Source organism: Strigops habroptila, chromosome 6, assembly GCF_004027225.2.
Source record: "Strigops habroptila isolate Jane chromosome 6, bStrHab1.2.pri, whole genome shotgun sequence".
Taxonomy (NCBI): Eukaryota; Metazoa; Chordata; class Aves; order Psittaciformes; family Psittacidae; genus Strigops; species Strigops habroptila.
The window spans coordinates 812,259-832,967 of record NC_044282.2 but is presented as its reverse complement, the minus strand read 5'-3'; the positions used below and the strand labels follow the sequence as shown (position 1 = coordinate 832,967).

The 20,709-nt window shown below is 42.3% G+C and overlaps 1 protein-coding gene across 1 annotated transcript in view; it reads right to left on the bottom strand.

Moving 5' to 3' along the window:
- Positions 1–4,420: 4,420 nt before the first annotated feature.
- Positions 4,421–20,709, bottom strand: part of TXLNB (taxilin beta) — a 28,030-nt gene continuing 11,741 nt past the window's right edge. The window contains exons 4-9 of the mRNA XM_030489629.1: positions 19,443–19,637; positions 17,561–17,680; positions 12,714–12,788; positions 7,522–7,614; positions 6,315–6,410; positions 4,421–5,233 (exon numbers count right to left, since the gene is read on the bottom strand). Coding sequence (XP_030345489.1) covers positions 4,421–5,233; positions 6,315–6,410; positions 7,522–7,614; positions 12,714–12,788; positions 17,561–17,680; positions 19,443–19,637 — 1,392 coding nt within the window. The remainder of the gene's footprint in view (positions 5,234–6,314; positions 6,411–7,521; positions 7,615–12,713; positions 12,789–17,560; positions 17,681–19,442; positions 19,638–20,709) is intronic.

The following is a 20,709-nucleotide window of genomic DNA, read 5'->3' as shown; positions in this document are numbered from 1 at the left end:
AGGGCAGGGTTTTCTTCATTCCTCATGCTTGCCCTTGGATCAGTAAAGGTCACAGGGGAAAATCAGTATGAATGGCAATGCAGGGGTAGTGTGTGGGCCCAGGAGAGGAACAAGTCCTGCTGCTGTTTCCTAATTAAATAAAAAGAAAGTCTAAATTCAATACTGATGAGTGCAATCGTGTTCTTTGCAAAGAGAGAGTGACGGTGTGAATCCAAATATGACTGCATATGTGGTTGATTGCAGTCTCATTGACAAAGTGAATTTAAAGATGACATTAATAGTGAAGCCTAGGATGATAGTTGCACTGTATTTTGGCATGACCTTCATGTTTGGTCATTTGCATTAGTGCTGCAGTTCTGTCATCTGGATTGTATATTCTATGCCTGCGTCTACTTCTGTTCAGTTTTGTGGGAAAAGTTAAGTTGAAACAGATCAGCTGTTTCTTACTAATCTCTCATCAACAATATTTATCATTACTGTGGTCTGCCACAGGGATCAGAAATTAGGTGAGAGGGTCATGTTAGCATCATGGATATAATTTTAGCTGTCATCATGAAAATCCCCTCACATTTGGGAAAACTGTGGGTTATTGAAGAATGCAGTGTTTTACATGTTTAGCAGGGCAGCTGATAAATTTTTGAGGTGACGAAGGTCAGGCATGTAGAAAGGGAAAATATTTTTGTTCTTCCCTTGAAACTTTTGCAAATATAGGTTGTTGCTGGTTCAGAAGTAGTGCAGCAAAGGATGGTTTTAGTAAGGAGGATATAGCTACCATATCTCCACCTTTCCTCACCCTGAAATCTATGCCTTGTGTGGGAATAAGTGTGTGAAATAAAAGCAAGACTGAAGGAGGCAACCACAGCACACACCAGGCTGGCCGTATCAGTAGAGGAATGATGATAAGGATGATCACTAGGGAAGATGCATGTCTCACTGCTGCTTACTGCCTCTGAATGATCGCAGAAGTGTGGTGGGTTTCTGTGTCTGTGTGCAGAGATACCTGAGGAAAGTGCAGCAGAGCTGATGTGCAGACTGCAGTCTCAAAGGCTTTTCACAAGGACATTGCTACCATACAGAGGCAGTTTTGTATTGGGTATCAGTACCAGAAGACAGCAAGAGGATGTCAGCAGTTAATGTTGAAACAGAAAGAGAAAAGTTAACACACAGAAATCTGTGATGATGTTGGTGGTTTGAACTGCCAGTCTGATGCAATGGATGACAAAGAAGTGCATGGTTAAATTTTGTAGATTTTTCCACCTCTACTGAGGCCTCTCCAGCCTCCCATAGCTCTACAGGCCATGAGATTACGCATAAACCTCCCCATAGTTTGACTCTAAATGCTCTATCTATCCTGCGATCAGCCATTATTTTCCCTGAAATGCTTTCGCCCATTTCTTGCAAACATGTGAGGCCAAATCCTAGGACTAAAAGCTGGGAGGGTCATCCTCCTGTGCTTTCAGTGTTGCATGTATGCACTGAGAAAAAGGAGAAAACTGCTGAGGAAAAATGCAGTTGGTACCTGGTATAGATGAAGAGAAGCAATAGGTATGTGGGTAGAAACTCACAAAGTAATAGGAATTGCAAGTATGTGAGTGTTTTAGATGCAAGGATTAAAAGGGCGAAAATGAGGAAGGCGGAATAGAGTGGGAGTGATTTTCCCAGAAGGCTGTGTAATTATTCATGAGGGATGATGCTGTAAGGATCAATCATGACTATGTAGGAAGTTTTTATCTGTAGGATCCTTGTCTCTCTGCTTGCTGAGGTTGGAAGGAATGAGGCAACAATTACATAATTAAAGATGCGACCATAATGATTGTGCAAAATGGAAGCGAGTCAAAGTTGCAAGGCCATGTCGATCATTATTATTATGTAATTGAACATTTGAACGTGTAAGAAAACCTCAACAACTAAAAGAAAAAGGAAGAAAAAGAAGTTGGCTTCATGCAGGTAATTAATAGAATGGCAACGGAATCAAACAAGACTAAGAAAAGAAAAAAAACATTAACAGGTATATATAAATTGTATTAGTTTTAAAAGTCACCCTAGCAACAAACAAAACTTGTAATGGAAACTATATTTCTATAGACTTAAGTCAGTGGAAGCTTTAAAAAGTATATCAGGTGAGTATAACTTTTTATCTTAGGATAAGGATTTGTTACATGTTAACATTTTCATAAGCACTTAACTGGCTTGGTTTTCAGAGATGACCATTCACTGAGGGCTTTGAATATGAACATTTGATGGGATTCATCTTGCCTAATTTAGACACCTAATAATAGACATTTTAAATTTAAACTAGTTGTCTTAAGCTGGCTCTAGAACCAGCAAAGAGAAAAAGCATCTTCAGAGAGAAAATAATTTCTTGTCTTGGATGCCAGTTTTACTGTGAGATGACTTGTCCTTGAAAGATGCCTATTCTTCTCCACTGCTTCTAAAAGGAGTTTAAGGTAACTAAGACTTGAATTATCTACTTTCAGGTGATTAAAGACATGAAATAAATCCTCTCAGTGTTGGTATCTAACATAAGGCATCCATATTTGAAAACTGTAGCCATAATAGCTGCTTGTAAGGCGATATCAAAACAAACCGTTGCAAATCACACTCTGTATACTCCAACAGTTAGCTCTCAAAAAGGCTGGGCCAAGCAGTGCAGACACAGACATAGACATACTTAACCAGGGCGCGGGCCACGTTGGCAGTAAGCAGAGATTCAAACCGCCCTTTTCGAGGACGGTGTGCTGAAAGGTCTCTGACCGCAGCCTCCTATGGTCTGCCAAAGATGGCATCTTTTCTCTTGGTTCACCTGTATTTCAATTCCAGCTTGAATGAGTTGCTCTGTGTTCTGGCACTTCTTGGTATATGTCTATAAACATAGGTTTGTTTGATTGTAACATTCCCCTTTCCAGCCTCTGGACATCTTGTTTAAACACTCTTTTCAAATTCCTAAATTATTCAGCTCAGATTCCAGAAGGCCTAGACTGAATCCGGGGGAAGGAGATGAGAAGAAATGTGCCAACAGGATTTTTTTAAACTTCCAAAAAGCCTTCTTACTGTCCTTGCTTGAGACCATACAGCTCTCTGGGTAGGTACCCTCTCTTATCCTCTTTTGTTTTCATCTTTGTTCTTGGTGCCAGAATCAACCAGTTTCTGACAAGGTGGCTACATTATGATTGATACGTTGGCAGGCAGACAGGAAGAGCTAGCTAGACAAGAGAGGGGATGAGAATATAGCCAGTTCCTGAACGTGTCTGTGAGAGGGATTCTTGCTTTCCTGGTACCTTTTGTTTTTGCTTCTGGGCTATTTACTTGTGTTCTACACAAGTGGAACAGTGAACAGGGTGACAGGTGAGTGTTCTCACCCTTCTCCTTGGGGCACCAGTACATGCAGCAGGACCAGGAGGAAGTTGTTGTGACGAGGTTCATGTGGCTGCGGCTGGGAGAGATGTCACCATCCAGAAGCATGATCTTAGGGGCATCTCCTGGAGTACATCCTGATACCTTCTAGTGTAGCTCCACTCAGCTTTCTGTTCCCCATCTAGAAGCTGGATCTGGCAACCAGCTTCTGAACTTCCGACCTCATTTGTGAGCTGGAAACAGCCATAAGCCCCTCTGTTTGGCTCATTATCCCAAACAGTTTGACAAACTAGCAGGTTTCTGTTGGATGCAGAAAGAGGGTTGCGACCCCTACCTTGGGAATTGTCATCAATTTGTAAGTTGCTGTTGTTTTCAGTCATTTTATGAGGAATCTAGAAAAGATCTTCTCCCCTCGCCTGCAGTTCTATTGAAAACAAAACCTCTTTTAGAACACTAAGCAGAAAACAGCGATTCAAGGTAAGGCTAAGGGCTTGTGGGTGTTCAGACCACAGTGCTGAGTAGCAGTTTGCTCATACAAAAATTCAGCTCTTGTTATTGCACCTTTGCTTGGATATGGCTGACCACATCGATGGTTTCACTATTTTACTTTGTAATTACAGATTCCTTTCACCTCATTTATTAAAATCACTATGTGTCCAAGTAGGCCATCTTTTATGCAACATCGTAACAAATAGATATAATTAATTATGAGTCTTTAAATATATGTGTGTGAATAGCAACGATTTCTGAAACATGAAACTTCAACACTTTAAAATTATTTTGCTGAATTAGATGACTCATCATGCCTGGGAAAAAAAGATCCTGTAATTTCATTGTATTTTCCTGTCATTAAGAAAATATTATGCTTCAAGCAGATGAAAGACAGCAAAATTTGCAGACCCATTATTACTGGGTAGTGGTAGCAAAGAGAAGAGCATTACATTTGCTTACAGATATGTGAGTGTGTTTTAACACCCACTTTTTTTTCTTTAAAAAAAAGGTATAGATTTAGAGGACAAAGTAGAGCTGTGGTTTGTAGAAGACACGCCTGGACACACCGGTGTCTTCAATCCACTGCTTCCATGTCTGTGTCCCCCGTTTGCTCTGAGGACTGACCTCGGACAGACTGCTCTGCTGGGTCGCCCACACATTCTGCAGCTTTTGGTGGACTTATTGTGGGCCCTGGCATATTCCCAAGGGGAAGGGGCATGTTTTGTGCGGGTGTTGGCAGGTTTTCATGGGTTGCTGGCATGCTTTCAGTGGGTTTTGGCATGTTCGCAGTGGGTACTGGCACACTCGTGGGGGGTATTGGTGCACTTTCTGTGGGTTCTGGCACCCTTTCTGGAAGTGCGGGCATGCTTTTGGTGGGCTTTGGCACGTTCTCAGTGGGTGTTGTCATATTTTCAGTGGGTGCTGGTGTGCTCCCAGTGGGTGCTGGCATGTGTTCAGTGGGCGCTGGTGTGCTTGTGCTGGGCTGCTCACAGCAATTCCTAGCCTCTGACTGTGGGGTGAGAGGAGAGGGGAGCTCTGGCACCAGGATGGCATTACATGTCTGAGCATCACTGGTCTCTGGATTGCTGATGTTGCTTGGGACAGACGCCTCTGCCTTGTGGGACACCCTAAAGGCTTCAGCCAGCTCCTTCAGCATCCTCTCATCATTAGTGCGCAGCTCAATGCTTGCCTGCTCAGAAGAGGAAGGGCTTCTATCGGCGTCATCTTCTTCTTCTAAGATGCCATTTCCATTCACTTCTTCAGGGAACTGTGCTTGCTTTATTTTTTTGTACAATTCATTCCTCTCTTCCTGCAGAGCCCGGCAAAGGTTCTCTAGCCTCTGGATTTTCAGCACGAAGCATTCATATTCCTTGGTCCTCATGGCTTTCTGTGGTCAAAGACACCAGACAAAGGTGAGGACTGAGTTTGGGTGCATGCAATTCATTGGTGGAACTGGAAGGTAGGAAATAATTTGAGATCTAGGCAAGACTCTGCCAGGTAGCTGGCTTTTGCCAACTGCTCTACAATAACTATGGTCTTTTCTACTAAAGCTTCGGTTTAGCTATGTTGCTGCAAGTGTATTAGCATTCTCCATACAGATCCAGATCAATTTCACTCAAAAATATTTGCAGGAGTACCAATTGATCTGTGAAGGTGGAAAAATATAGTGGATGTCTGTACAGGTAAGGATCCAGAAGCCTATCTGGACTTCCAGTGGGTGTGAATTTTGGGGAAAACAAGCTATATTATATTTTTTGTTTATTTTGCTTCTGGGTTTTGTGAGAGCAGTCTGAACTGGAACATTTTCTTGTTTCTACAGTCAGTGAGGAAACAAGAGATACAGAAACCCAGAAATAGCAATAGCACAGAGCTACAAAGCTAATCAGAAAGACCTGGTCCAAGTTCAGTGTAAGTTTGGGGTGAAACTTCGAGCAGACTCTTATCTTATTTGAATGAGTTCCAACATGCTTATGAATTTCCTCTGCAATGCCCCTGTGACAGCATGTTTAAAACTATGGTGAGCCACAGTACTTGCTTTTGGCTCCTAGACTTTGCGTACACAGGAAGATAATGAAAGGCGTAAATTTGAAGTTCATTAGCTAGAGCACATTAATTCCCTGGGTGGATGCTCTTATGCAGAAAGAAAGTTGCATGAAGTGAACTAATGCCAATTTGTTTCTATGTGAGAGCATTAACAATCACACATTTTTAGAGCACTTAAAATTCACAGTTACATAATTCAGATTCTCATGGACGTAATGAATGCCTCTGTACAATCTAAAAGCCCCAGCAGCTGGGGTTGTCTTTTTCTGTAAAGATATCTAATTACCAAGGTAGCTTGAAAAAAAGACCCTTAGATTCAGGAACAAAATTTTCATTGATTCCTGGCAGTTTCAGGTCACCTCATCTCCTAGTTAAAGCTTTATGTGGGGAAAGAAGTGCATCCTGAGAAGAAAAAAACTGTTCACCTCTTCAATCATGTCCAGTAACGCTCTGTTACAGTTCTCAAACCTGGATTTCCAAGTAGCAGTATCCTTTTCCAACTTCTTCATTTTCTTTGTCATCTACAGAAGCAGGAGGAAAAGTTGAATCACAATAGGAATTCCATGCCGAAGATTAAATCAGGGCAGTCCTTTTATTCAGGTCTTTGGCTGTACTCATAACTCTGCTACCAGCAGCTGTAGTGGCTGTGCTAAGTAATAATTTATGGTAAAGGATGGGGTTTGTTTTAAGCAGCTGCCATATAACTTTCAGCTTCCATTATATAGTCCTAAAGTAGGGCCAGCTGATTATGTGGTTAAAAGTATAGCCAAATCCCAGATTACAAACTGTCACAAAAACAAAAGGCAAAGAAAATGTCGCATTATTCTGTTTGTCTCTTTACCAGACCACAATGTTAGATTACTGGGAAGTTAAAGAAGGGCTTGTATCTTCTGAGCCAGCACTGCCTCTGGATTAGTCACCTCTATACTACCTTCAAAACACACCACTACCTAAATAGCACCGTCTTCCCATTTGGTTTTCTGCAGGCTGAACTCTCTGTGAAAATCATTAGTGGTTGCCTGGATCGGGGCACCAGGAATTTGGGCCCCAGTGGCAGAGCAGAACATCGTTTATTTGAAAGCGGGTACATCATGTGGGTGTGTTTGTTTTTTGACTCCCTTTCATTACAGGAAATAAGTACACCAACACAAGGAAACAGTCAGTTGGGCTTAATGGTGGGAGGGTGTTGATGGGCTTCAGCTCTGCCTGTGTGTGTGCCAGTAGGAAGATGTGTAGCCTGTACCAACCTTTCTGTACCAGTGTCAGTCACCCAGGAGGCTCTGGGCACTCCTGAAGACATGGGCTCACAAATGCAGCTCCAGACTCCCCATTTGGTATCTCTGGGGGGTCTGTACCCAACCACCACATTAACTTGTAGGTAAAATGATTATTCTTCCAGGGAATTTTGGTTTTATCTGAAAGGGAAAGTGAAATGTTCAGCTTATAGTGCTGAAGTGTAAGCTGCTGTCAGTTGTGGCTGAGTGTGCTCCAGATTTTATTTGGATGCTTACGAGATTGTTCTCCAAAATGTGCAGAAATGGTCCCATTTCAGATAAAATTATTGCAGTGAGAAATACCAAAATTTAAAACGAAAGTGTTAAGCACAGAGTTCAGGTATGAGCTGCTACTCACCTTCTCCATCTCCTGTTTGAATGTGGCAAACACTTCATTACTTTTGGTCAATGTCTTTTGAAATTCTTCAAACCTTTCAGAGTAGAGAGTGATCTGCATTAACAGAGGAAAAAACCCATAGTAAAATTTCAGTCTCCAGAATGGTGAACTTCTACTTTGGTGGAAGATAATAAAAGAAGTTTTGTGTTTGGACATGGAAATTAGCTTCTGTTTGGAAACCATGAAGCACGAACATCAGGGAACTGAAGCTCTCTGCATCTTTTTAAGGTTGCAAGCTATTATGATTCTCTGTCTCGGAAAGGTAAATTGAGGAAAAATAGAAAGACGCAGGCCAGTGATTTTAAAAAGACCTGGAAACTATGGATGCCCTATTCTCCTGAATGTTGCAGCTATGGTGTCTCTATACAGGGTGCTCAGGAGGAAAAGAGTACCCTAGAAGCAGAGACTTCTGAAAACATTTCTCTTGGTAACTATGAAGACTTCAAGAGGACAGCATCAACGTGTGTAAAGGTTTCCACTCCCTGCCTTTTCTCACAAGCCCTGCATGCTTCTTTTCTATGTAGAATTGTGGTTGACATCTAGAGGAAAGGACTCCTAGGATTACCTACAGAATGGAAAATGATAATGTGATACCTGAGCCCATCTCCATGGGCAGGGACTAACCTGAGCTGGTCCAACCACTGGTGCTGTGCAGAACCAGGCAGTGGGATTAAATCAAGGTGACAGCGAGCATGGTCAGAGCTGTGCCTGAGCTCTAAGCCTTGCTTAACCATGCAGACATTGCCAGACTCAAATTTAACCTGTGGGCATAAGCTCTGGCAGGCTTTAGAGGGGGAGCGGGATGCTACCCAGTGTACGCTGCTTCTGATGTCCAAGTGAACTGTGGGAGAGGTATCTACACCATAGCCACAGTTTCCTTTCTTCCATCTTTCCAGTCTCCACTCAGTGGCTCAGGCTGTGGCCAGGAGCTGCAGCAGGCAGCACTTGATGTGCTTCACCGGACTCCACCGTTGAAGAGGAGCACTGCTGCTCCCTTCCTATGTTACCTGGCACGTGGGGTAGCCCCAACACTACGCAAAACCCACCCTTGGCTTCACACCACTGTGAACCTGCACTGGATTACTTCCAGCTGTGTCCCTGCTCCCTGGCTTGAGCAAGCTGAGAGGGAACCTTGTCAGCTCTGTTTTGCAGCCTGCGTGTGGACTGCAGCTGCAGGCAAGGCCGGCAAAGGCAGAGAAAATAACCCCCTAACAGCCTCTTCTGCTAGTTTCACTTCATGAAGCAGAGCAGACAAAAGATCTGTTGCAATGTATCAGCATTTAAGACTATTAGGGCTCCATATTTTGCTATCGGTTTATACTGGGTAGCCATGTGAAAGTTCATCTATGGTTGTCTTTTGTCAGTAGTCCATATTTTTATATCTAAAAAAAAAGCTCCAAAGATCTGAGATCAGTTTTTCTGTAAGAAGACCAGCTCCATTTCATCCGCCTCCTTCTGGTGCCAGAGCACCCCTAGAAGCGTTTAGGTGACTGGACATTTTGCCTGCCCAGCCTGACAGCTCTCGTTAGAAGAAGAGTGACCGGTGTAACATGCAGTGGCTGAGGCAGGGTGGGTGCAGAGTGATGGGAGATTCAAGAGCAGCCTGCAGTATTCAGGTGTCTGGCCGGAGGCTAGCTGCCCTCTCCACACCAGCAGGGAGCTGAATAAATGATCATCTAGGAGGTTGCATTTTGTGTGGTGCCAGCAAACACACACCCTCCCCTGGCGCTACTCTGCAGTTACTGAGGAAAAGAAGATTTAGAAAATGCGGTGAATAGTGGGTGGGTTTAATTCTGCTTTTGAAATCAGAACATTTAACTGGTTATACTGTGTTTCATGTTCATTCTGGCCAGTTGTTATGATGCCCCTTGTCATTGCCATAACTGCAATGTACTGTGGATATGCCCGAGCTAAATTTAAACTAGGTAGTCAGGGTCTTGGTGGCTGTGAATAAGGCACTGGCTGCAGTGTCTTCCCTGAGCTGGGTGAAGGCATGGGAGGTTAATCTGTGTAGAGCTCTGTGATACCAAGATCAGAGCTAGCTGACAAAGTGTATTTATACCAGGCTGTAGCCAGAGCTGTGACATATGCACAAACAGAAACTCCAAGGGATTTGTTTTAGTAGCCAGAGTGCCACAGTGTAAGTGGGACACTGATACCAAGTGAGACATTTGAAATAGATGTCATGGCTCTAAGGAGAAATGCCTGAGCACCCCAAAGCCAGGGAAGGGAGCAGGGGTGGGAGCAAGCAAACTCGGGCTTCTAGCCCTGAGCCATTGTCTTAAAAAACCTCACCTCAGTTCTCTGTTTCTGCTTTTCCCTTCCAAGTTTTGCCTATTGTTTAATTAGATTGAAAACCTTCTAGGTTTGAAAAGGGCAAGCTCTGATCTCAGCTGGGGCCCTAGGCAATACCATAGCACCAAGAATAGCTTATGCAATTTGAATTTGAATAATAAATTAATGTTTTTACAGTGGCTGGGAACAGCCTGTGAGAGCTGTCTCTCAGTAGGAGCATGCACTTGTGCTCCTCACTTAGGGAGACGAGGACACCCTCACTGCTGCCCACCACCCACCCAGTGCCCCTGACAACGTGGGCAGCGCAGGCAGAGGCAGTGCTACTGCCAGATGAGAACTTCTGAGAGCAAGGCTTTGGGAAGTAGGGACATCTCAGCACCCTCATGCTGTGAGGGTACTATAGCGAGGACACCCCTTTGGCCCTGTTGGGTTCTTCTCAGTTGCCGTAGCCCAGTGATTGCACAATGACCGCTGCTGAAAACTAAAGGCCTTGGCTGACTTTTATCTTCTCACTTTGTTTCAAAGCACAAAGCTAAAAATGTCTGCCTAAGTAACATGCCTGGGGAGGGTGTGAAGAGTCCTGGGAAGCACCAGCGTGGTTTGGGTGTATTCCCTCAGCTGGTGCCGGATCTCTGCCACCATTTGGAGGACCAGATTTGGCCACCTCAGGCACTCTATGCCACCCAGAGACAGGCAGGTGTGAAAATGATGTCCCCTGATTCCTTCCAGCTCAAGGAAGCAGTGGGTGTTCATCACCTCCTCTAAAATGGAGTGCTACCTCGCTCACTACAGCAGATGGTGGGGTTTGTGTTATGTCTTCTCCTTATCTCACTGACCAATATCTTCTCAGAGTTTCCATGGAACTGTTCCTCTGTTCATATCTATTTGTTGTTTTGTGCTGTTTGCATCAAGGAGCTCTTTACGCTATTTCTGTTCTGTACTCGCAGAACAAGTCCTGGTCCATGAGGGAGGCCCTTCGGTGCCTACTATACTGGAAATAGTAATAGTAATAATAATAATGTTATTCTTCCCAATAATTCCAAATGGAGGCTGCTGTGTAGGTGACAGAGCTCTCACACTTGAACTCTAACTAATGCATATTTCATTTCAGCAAGTGAATCACTTGATTTTCATGTACCCAAGTCTGCAAGGGGCACATATATTATCAATCAAGCCTTTGCAGACTTGTTTGACTGGATTTTCCTAAAACCAACTTTAATGTTTCAAACGTATGCTTCATATATTCTAGTTTTTATCAATATCTTCAGTTTCATTAAACTGGCTACAGAGGTCTGCCTGCATATAAACTCTTTCTGGTTAAACATAAACGTGTAATTAAAACCACTCTGAGAAAATTGGGAGCAGGTTTGCAGCCAGGACATACTCAGCTGGAGGCCTTTGAGGTTTGATTGCAGAACCTGCCAAACTGGTGTCAGCAGCAGTTTATGGGATGTTCTTTGGTGAGCTACCAGCTTATCTCAGCCTTTGAAAAAACATGTAAAGGACCAAACCCATCTTAGTGTGTTTCCAGGTTATCAGTTTAATGATAGCCTTTCTTGACTGCTCAACCAGTAGGAATTAGACCATTTACAAGGGCAGAGCTGGAACAACTTACCAATGCAATTAACTGTGAACAAGGGCTTGGAGGGGGCTTCCTAATGGCTGGGAAGATGAACAGCTGCAGAGGGGCTGAAGGGCTGACACCCCCCCACTCCCCAAAGCTCTCCTGGAGGGGACCTTTCTTGCAGACAAGTCAAAGAAGAAAAATCTACATGGCTGTTTCTGTAAGCCTAGGAAAATCTACTGATGCTGTCTCTTTTTGATATGAAAGTCCAAAGTCAAACATGTAATCTAGTGTTCTCACTTGCATTCAAGGTAGATTATTGCATTGCTCTCAAAGTGTAGTAGATACTGCCTGTTTCTTGTTTTTACTGCTTTTCACTGCAGCCTGACTCTTAGTATTTTGGCAAGCATTTTTACTTTGTTGAATGTTTCAAATTCCAGCTAAACACTGAAATCCTAGAGGCCCCTTTGTATAAGCCCTTAGTGGGCAGAATTCCTGCTGAAGTTAATGAAAATGTTGCCTTCACACCGCAGTCCAGAAAAGCTCATGAGCACATCAGCTCCAGTTTGGTAAATGTGTTTCACGATATGTATGTGCTCCAGTGCTTTGCTGGGTTAGAAACCTGCCTGAAGGGTAGTTATGGTGAATAATCAAGCCAAGGCATGCACATTGCTATGTAGTTGAGTACTTTAAACACTCATAAATCATAGTATTATAGAATAGTTTGGGTTGCAAGGGACCTTAAAGATCACCCAGTTCCAACCCCCCTGCCATGGGCAGAGACACCTTCCACTAGACCAGGTTGCGCGAAGCCACATCCAACCTGGCCTTGGACACTGCCAGGGATGGGGCAGCCACAGTTTCTCTGGGCAACCTGTGCTAGTGTCTCGCCACCCTCACAGTAAAGATTTTCTTCCTTGGATCTAATTCAAATCTACCCTCATTCAGTTTAAAGCCATTACCCCTTGTCCTATCATTACAGGTCCTGGTATAAAGCCCCTCTCCACATTTCTTATAAGCCCCTTTCAGGTACCGGAAGGCTGCTATAAGGTCTCCCTGAAGCCTTCTCTTCTCCAGACTAAAAAACCCACATGCCACAGTATGATTTGCAGTATGGGCATTACCTTACAGGTGGCTTGAAAATAACCTGTTTCCTTTGCAATAGCCTATGGGATGTAGAATGAGACTAGAAGGAATACATAGAAAGTAGTATGGATACCTTACCTGGAACATGTCTCATGGGTTAAAAACGGGGAAACAAAGGCACACCATGCAATCACCTCTCCTACGTCACCTGTGCCTGCAGGACAGTCTCTTGCTCCTTTAACATTTTGGCCTGGAGCTTCCATTCTGCAGCTTGATTCAGGAGCTGTGTTTTGGGCAACAGAGAGAAAATTGTTAGGTCTCTAGTTTATCACTTCGAAATCCTCATCTTCCAGCTACCTGTGCTTTTGCCACTACTACCGCGATAAGGAGTGATCTAACTCTTAGATGAATGTAGAGGAGTTAGGCAAGATAGAGTATCTAGTGCTATCCTGAGACATGGAACAGGGCATTTGGTTTCCAAAGGCATATTTGAACAGGAGTTCAAAACCTACTTGGAATGAAGTTGCAGTACAGTGGGCTCTAGAAAGTGTGGTATTTAACCATATCTTCAGCAGACTTCTAGAGAATGGTTATAATACTTCCTGGTACTTTCGTTTCAGCACAGCTCTGGCCAAATTCCTGCTTTCCAGTGAATGGCAAACTCCCCTTTGCATTAATGATCAGGACTTAGCATACAGGTATGGTCACAGCCAGATGTGCCTCAAAACATCTGTGAGCTTTCAGGAACAGAATGCATGTAAACGTCATACACTTATTGGTATCTGTTATCTTTGAGCTCCATTTGCATTGACATGTTCTCAGTGGAGAATCCCAGCTCAGGGTGATAAATCAAGCAGGCAGCCCAGGAAGAGGTTGACTGCAGTTTCATCCCTGGCTTCTCCTGGGAAGATATGATTCCCTACTTTAAGGTATTTGGCAAAATGATATTCTGAAGTGCAGGCTGCAGATGGCAGGGTTGGTCGAGTCTGAATGAATTGTAGGAATGAGGTGTGCAGGGACTTTTCCAGGCTGCAGTTCTGAGTCAGCACTTCTAAAGTGCGTGGCAATATTCTAGCAATTGGTTTAATCTGAAAGCAGGAAACATTTACTGAAGTGTTAAAGAAATGTGCCTATTGCTCACCAAACATTTATAAAGGGTTTTACTGGTTAGGCCAAATGTATTTTAGAAAAAGAATGCTAATGACAGCTTGTGAAATGAGATATAAACAAATCAGTTTACCACAGGACTTTCTTCTGTTGGATTAAATTGTATTGTTTAAAACACCTCTGTTGGGCTCTGAAAATATATTGATAATAAAAGTACTGTGTAAGTCAGTAGATCCTACTCTCGTACTAGAAGTGAAAGGTGAGTAGAACCACATGCAGAAAATGTGTTTGATTCCTAGTTAAAACTTTTATTCTAACCATTTTGCTGGAAATAACACATGTAAACTACACATGAATATCACCTGGCAAAAAAGCTGAGAATGTACCCTATAAATGCTGATTGAACAACATAATGAATTCCCTCCCTACAGCTATTTGTGGCACAGAGACTATCTGAATTAGACTTGTTGCCAATATATTTATATATATAAGCTCTAGAGAAGTATTTCTTCCATCAATTTGTCCTTTTGATTTAGACCCACCGAATTTTTACCATCTACAATTACCTAGACCAGAATGTACACAGCTCAAGTACGCATTTTATGAAGAAATAATATATTGTGTTTTACACCTACCTCTTAATGTTTATTTTGAGAATTAAATTTAATGCTTGATTCAATGGAGATGAGCCAAATTCTTGAGTTAAGATCATGTTGACTAAAATTTCAAATAGGTTGTGTCACGACCAGTAAAAGGGGATGGTGTGTAGGCCTGGATTAAATGAGCCTCAGTTCATGCATTTGTTTTCTTGGGTGAGAGTATGTTTTACACACACACAAGAATTAGTTTGGGTTGTTTGCTTTTTTTTTTTAAGTTTGGATGAAATCTGGATTTTTAAGTTTTGTGTTTCTTCAATGTCTACTTGTTTGGGTTTTGGTTTATTATTGTCGTTTTTGCTTTTGTGTTTTGGGTTTGGTTTTTTTTTAAGAAATTATAGGGTGTCTGGTTTGGATGATTTAATGAAAAGTGCTTTGAAAAGCTTCAGAGCTACCCAGTGTACAGGCCAATTATTACTTCCAAGAACTGGGCTTTTATCTGTATTGTTTAAATCTCAGCTTAAGGTTACCTTCATACCCACTCTGCCTGGAATAATGAAAAGGTCTCACCTCCTGCACCATGTCTTCTGCCACAGCACAAGAGATTGTGTTGCTTCTTTTGCCTGTACTCTCTCTTACTGACCCACATAGCTTCTGCAGCCAGTAAAAGTTCAAAAGTTAGTAAACTCTTCTATAATGGAAGCAAGCCACAGAGAGTCTTGCTCAAATTAGCATGTGCTGTTGTGCAGCCTGAGGTCATACGCAAACACCAAGCTGGGAGAAAACAAGTCAGGAGAACTGATACATTTATTAATAGCCTATGAAGTGGTAACAAGGAGGCCAGAGTATAAAGAAATGAATAAATATTGCATGCGGTGTTTACAAAGCAGCACTTCAGTGAAGTGTAGTGATGTTACACTATATTATTAGAGTAGTGATAGCTGCTGGAGGCCCAGACAGCCACATCATGCTCAGGAATTACAGAACCAGTCCCCAGGAACATACATTCCCATTTAATGACATGGATCTAGGGACTGGCTTAGTGAAAATTAAGCTTCCCTTTTTGCTGCAAGACTCCGCAAGTTCCAATTATGTAGAAATCTGATCAATACCTTCCAGTCACATACTTGAAACCCACAGAGGATTTAAACTGCAATTAATTGCACATCAAAGTTTGCATTACAAGTGCTAACGATGTATGGTATGGGGAGGAAGTCCGAGTAGTGCTGAGCAGTTATGGGATGATAGGAAAATAGAATCCTGAGGTCAAATTGACCCCTTGGGAAGGCCATACAGTATAAAGCATTGCTGCTTATGTAGGGAATTGTATTCTTTGTTGCACATGTAGAGTGGATTGTACAAGCCATGAGATGACTTGACTATTGAGATGTGATGTACAGAGGCTGCAAGAGGAGACATTTCTCCTCATCTGAGGTAAAGAAGTTTTTTTATACGTAAGATTCCTACATGGAAGAACTGCCTAGGAAAACATCAAAATGAGCCTACAAGAAGTAATCAAATAGATAAAACAAACAAAAAAAATCATTTAAAGACATCTGCAAAATCCTACAGCAAAAGTCATGTGCAGGAGTGTAAAAAATGGTATGGAGAGAAAGGTTTTGAAAGCTATTCCCTCAGATGACAGGATACTGAATGCAGTAAGGCTCTGGCTTTGCACATTACTGAGCTGGAGAGAAATACAGCTAAATGAGAGGACTCCATCAAAACCACCTTGATTTCACACATACAGATACATATACATTACTCCCACAGACATTAGCACAATAGCTCGGTGGGTGGGACTAAGAGCTCATCAATAGGATTAAGGTGGGAGACAAGTGTAGGCCAGCTCTCTGGGTGCTGGGCTACCTGTGATGAATCATGACATGCTAATCATGCCTTGATTTATTGCATGGCTTTTGGCCAGTCACTTCAGTTCTTCAGCTAAATGTACTTTGCTCTAAGGTGATGCTAGCCATACATCACAAGCCTACATCAAAGGCAGGGTTTTTAAGCATTACTTTGGACAGTATAAAAAATTTTCTTTGTGCATGGTGCATATCATTATACACCCACTGCCTAAAGGCTTTGTAGCTTCTTTTCAAACCTGCTATTTCATAGGTGCTAGTCATACATAGCAAAGCCACAAAGAAAGTCTCCCACTCCCAAATGTAGATAGCGATGACGTTCACTGCTTTAGAAGAAATTAAAATACCAAAACTGGGCATGTCAGTTCTGGATAAGCTACACGAAGGTCTGGCGAGAAACAGGGCCAGTCACAGGCAACAGGCAACCCCAAAATTCATGTTCTGTGAGGCACAGTAAGAAAGATCATTGATAGAAAGCTGTATATGTCAGCTTTCTTCTGTTGTTTTTGTTGGTGTTTTTTTGTTTGTTTGGATTTTTTGTTTTTGTTTGCTTGGGTTTTTTGTGGTTTGTTTGGTTTTGTTGTTTGTTTTTTTCCCCCATTCAGATTTATCTGAAATCTGGTACTCAGTAGCAGAACTCCCAGTGACAGCAATAAAGTAAGCCCAAATTTGCTTTGTCATTGCAAAAGATTTCTTGGAAATGTTTCCTAGGATTTGAACCTACCAAGAATCAATGGTCATGAATGAAATTTTGGGGTTCAGCTTTACATAGGCATCACAGGGAAAGGAAATAACTGAGCTGGACCAAAAAATGTCATGCAGTGACATGCAGATGTGCACACGTAAAGCTCCTCTTCCCCCTCAGCTTTTAGCTGGGAGTAAAGTTGAGCAGGAGTGGGTATTCCAGCCACAAGATCAGTGCAGAGATCTTGTGCAGTTATGGGATGGTAGTGAAATTGAATCCCTACATCAAATTGGCCTTTGAGAAAGCCGTTACAGTATTAGATCAGTGCAGCCTTCTCCACCGGACCCACAGGAGGATGCCTGGGGAGGCTCTGAGACTAGGGGGATAGTAGCATTCAGCCATCTCATGTTAATCCCATGTTCTTGTTCTCTTCTCTGACTGTTTAAATGTGCTCTTTATCATGTGGGGAGATGGAGTTTCAAACATCAGAGGCGTTTGAAAACTAATGGCATCACCTGACCCATCACACTGAATCAGCTGTGTAGTAATGCTGAGTTAGCTAGTGCAGTCTGTGCTCTAACCTACCACTCTGCAGTTAGCTTCAAGATCTGTAAATGGCAATGGAAGCAGCCTTTCAGAGGCTGTTCCTTTACACTGAGCATTGACAGTAGCAATAAAAGCATCTCTGCTACCTTAAGCCATCTCGGACCTGAAGAACCAATATATTAGTGAAACAGCATGCAGGGCTCACTTTGACCTAACGTTAGATAAGAGACAGACAGATTAGAAGGGTAAGTACATATTCCTTTTCTTTCTGATGTCGCTCCTCGGCTTCCTTCATCATTTCCTGAGACTGCTCCAACTTGGCATCCACCAGTTTCTGTTGAAGTTCTCTGTGCTTAAATATTTTATCAAGGTGCTGTAAGAAAATAAATTCTGCTGAATGTGCAGGTTTAATTATGTAAGCAGACCTTCATGCTCACACATGTACAGCTATCTTCTGGAATGCTTGTAAGACAAAAACATTGCAATACAGGAAAACTTCCAACCTATTGTAATTATTAAAAAACTACAGCACTGACAAGAACAAATTGTGCCAGAATTTGCATGGGAAGGGAAACCTGTTTACATCACCTATTTTGATTTATTTTATGAATAAAATAAAATAAAATAATATAAAATAAAATAAAATAAAATAAAATACTTCAGAGTCTTTGCCAGTTCCATGGCAGTAAAACTGAATCCTTCGGTCAAATTGACCCCTTGGGAAGGCCATATAAAGTCATCAGTATAATCCAATATAACTGAAGATCAAATAATTGCTCATCAATAATAAATACACAAGGAGGACACTTTTTTGAGCTGTTAAGTGGCCAGCAGATCTAAGCCACTGTGTGGATAAATGTGTAAAAACATGTTGCACTCGCTGTACTTGGGAGCATGTACACAGCTCTCTAAGTACAAGCCCTGTACATCCCCTCTGCTCTGGCCACACATGCACGATGTGGGCTTGGAGGACCTGGGTGAAAGTGCATAAGTGGAGATGCGGAGGAGATCAGATCAGCTGAGCCAGAGGCATCCTCTACTCTGTATAATGTCTGGCTTCATGGTGACCTTTGGGAGGTAAATGTTGCTGATAAAACTCTTCACTCTTGATTCATTCAGATAAAATTCGTAGGAGCAAATATTCTGAGCGCATCCCTCTGCTTTGCGTCTTCTTCTCATAGAAACCACAAGACAGGAATGTACATTACCTTCATTCAGCATAAGACTTCATACATGATTCAATAGATTTAGTAATGCATGTATTGTATTGGGCATTCCAAATTGTAAAAACAGATTACTTATGTTTTATTCAGTATGATAATGTTGTCTGATTGCACTGAGGCTCACAGTAAATGTATTTAGAAACAATAAAAAGACCCATTGTGATGTTTTTTAGCGTTTGTCAGAAAATAATAAAAAAAAAGGTACTTTGGGATCTTACTGAAGGGATGTTTTGTGTCAAAATTTTCTGACCAACTCTTATGTGTACAGAAGGAATAATTTCCCAACTGGCTATTACCTGCCAGATCTTACAGTGAGCATTGTGCCTGCAAAAAAGAATCTATTCCAATGCAAAGGGCCTTCTTTATTTATTGTTTTAATTTTCTGCTTCTGGGGAAGGGTCAAAGCATTTACATCAGAGCCCTTCTCTGCAACCTGTGTCCAGAGGGAACACAAGTGTATCTGGCATCATCAGCAAAGCAGGCTGTCCAAAAATATGGCAGCTGGGAGGTGCTTGGGGGGTGACTTAGGAGAAGCAGGAAAGGAGCGCTGGGGGAGGTCCCTGGGGACTTGGGGAAGCTGTGAGAGGGACAGGGAGCAGCTTAGCAGGTGGCTGGTACACTTTGCTGCTTGGGTGTCTTGGTTCTTGTCCCCAGAGCAGCAAGGCTGTGGTGGGTGCTGCAGGCAGGGTGCTGGTCCACACAACCTGCTGGCCTGTGTGGACAGAATTTGTCACACAGAGTCTAGTTGGCTTGCTGCATGCATAGACCCGCTTGGAGGACTGCCCTCATTACCTCCATGAGACACCCAAATGATAGCCAGTGGGGAGGAAAGGCTAGCAATACTTTCTGCTTTCCCCCAGGGAAGCCGGGTTTGCTGCCTGTCCCTGCAGGCAGCCAGGGCATTGCTCTCACCTCTTCCCGCAGCTCGTACTGGTCGATGATGCTTTTCAGCTTCTCTGCAAGCTCCGTGTTCTCCTGGCAGAGCTTCATGTTCCTCTCACTTTGCTGCTCGATCTGTGCCTGGATTTCACTCAGCGTGCCTTGGAAATGATTAGTTATTTCTTTCCTCTTCTCATCTTCCTCCCGTGCCCGCTGAATTGTTTCCTCCTGTTGTTGAATGGGAGAGAATGCAGTCATGTAAGTAAGACACATAATAAGACGTTCCAGAAAGATAATGTTTCAGAGTAGCATAAGGCTTCCCTTTGAAGGATTATATGTGTTTGCATTCCTCTTTGGAGATTTTCTTGCTTTCATCTGCTCCAGCATTAGGTGTGATTCTAAATTTACACAGCAAATTACACAGTGGCCTTGAAAAAATTAGGAAACTAGGAATTTGCCTTTACAAAGATGGATGTAGAGCAGCTTCAGATCAAAGCAAACCTGGAAAGGGAACATAGATGCATGTCTTGATTCATAATACTGCAGCACAGCTTTTGGTTTGGAAGAAGATACTCAGAGGAAGTAGACAAAAGCTCTTTTATCAAAATTATTTTTGATTTAATTAAAAAATCACCCTTTAAATTGCCTCCTTTTAATCAGGAATTGTCATATCAAATTTATGGTCTTTGGGATTTTAATGTTTAAGAGAAATCTATCACTTTCTGTAAATTCCTCCCAATTCCTCAATTTTTCTTTCCTAACTTTTTAATTGACACTAACATTTGCACTGAATTATTAGGTAATGGAATTAAGGAAAGCTTGTGAGCTGTTTCTTACAGAATCAAAGCAGAGAATCAGAATTTTGCCTGGAGACTCCTGGAGATTTTTTTTTTTTTTTTTTTAAAGTTATTGAAATTCTGTTTTGGATTTGGATATAAAAGATAATGCAGAAAGAATCTGGATTCATTGCTTTGGATCCAGAAATATAGTCTATTTTTATTCCCGGCTTATTTTCTTCCAGGGCAGCCTGCCCGTCTGGGGAATGTAATCCTGATGTGCAGTGGCTAGGACAGTATCTTCTGTAGTTACAAATCATGCCAGAACCACGGTAAGAATCCACTCTGCAGCATGCAAATGGCATACTCTAATAAGGTTTCAGCTATCATAGTAATTTACATAAAAATCTCTGATAACACTGCATATGGATAGTTTCTATAAATGTACTTGAATAAAGCCTTAGCTGACTCTAACGAGGTATAATTTATATCATAAATTTGACATAAAAGGTGTAGATTCAGGC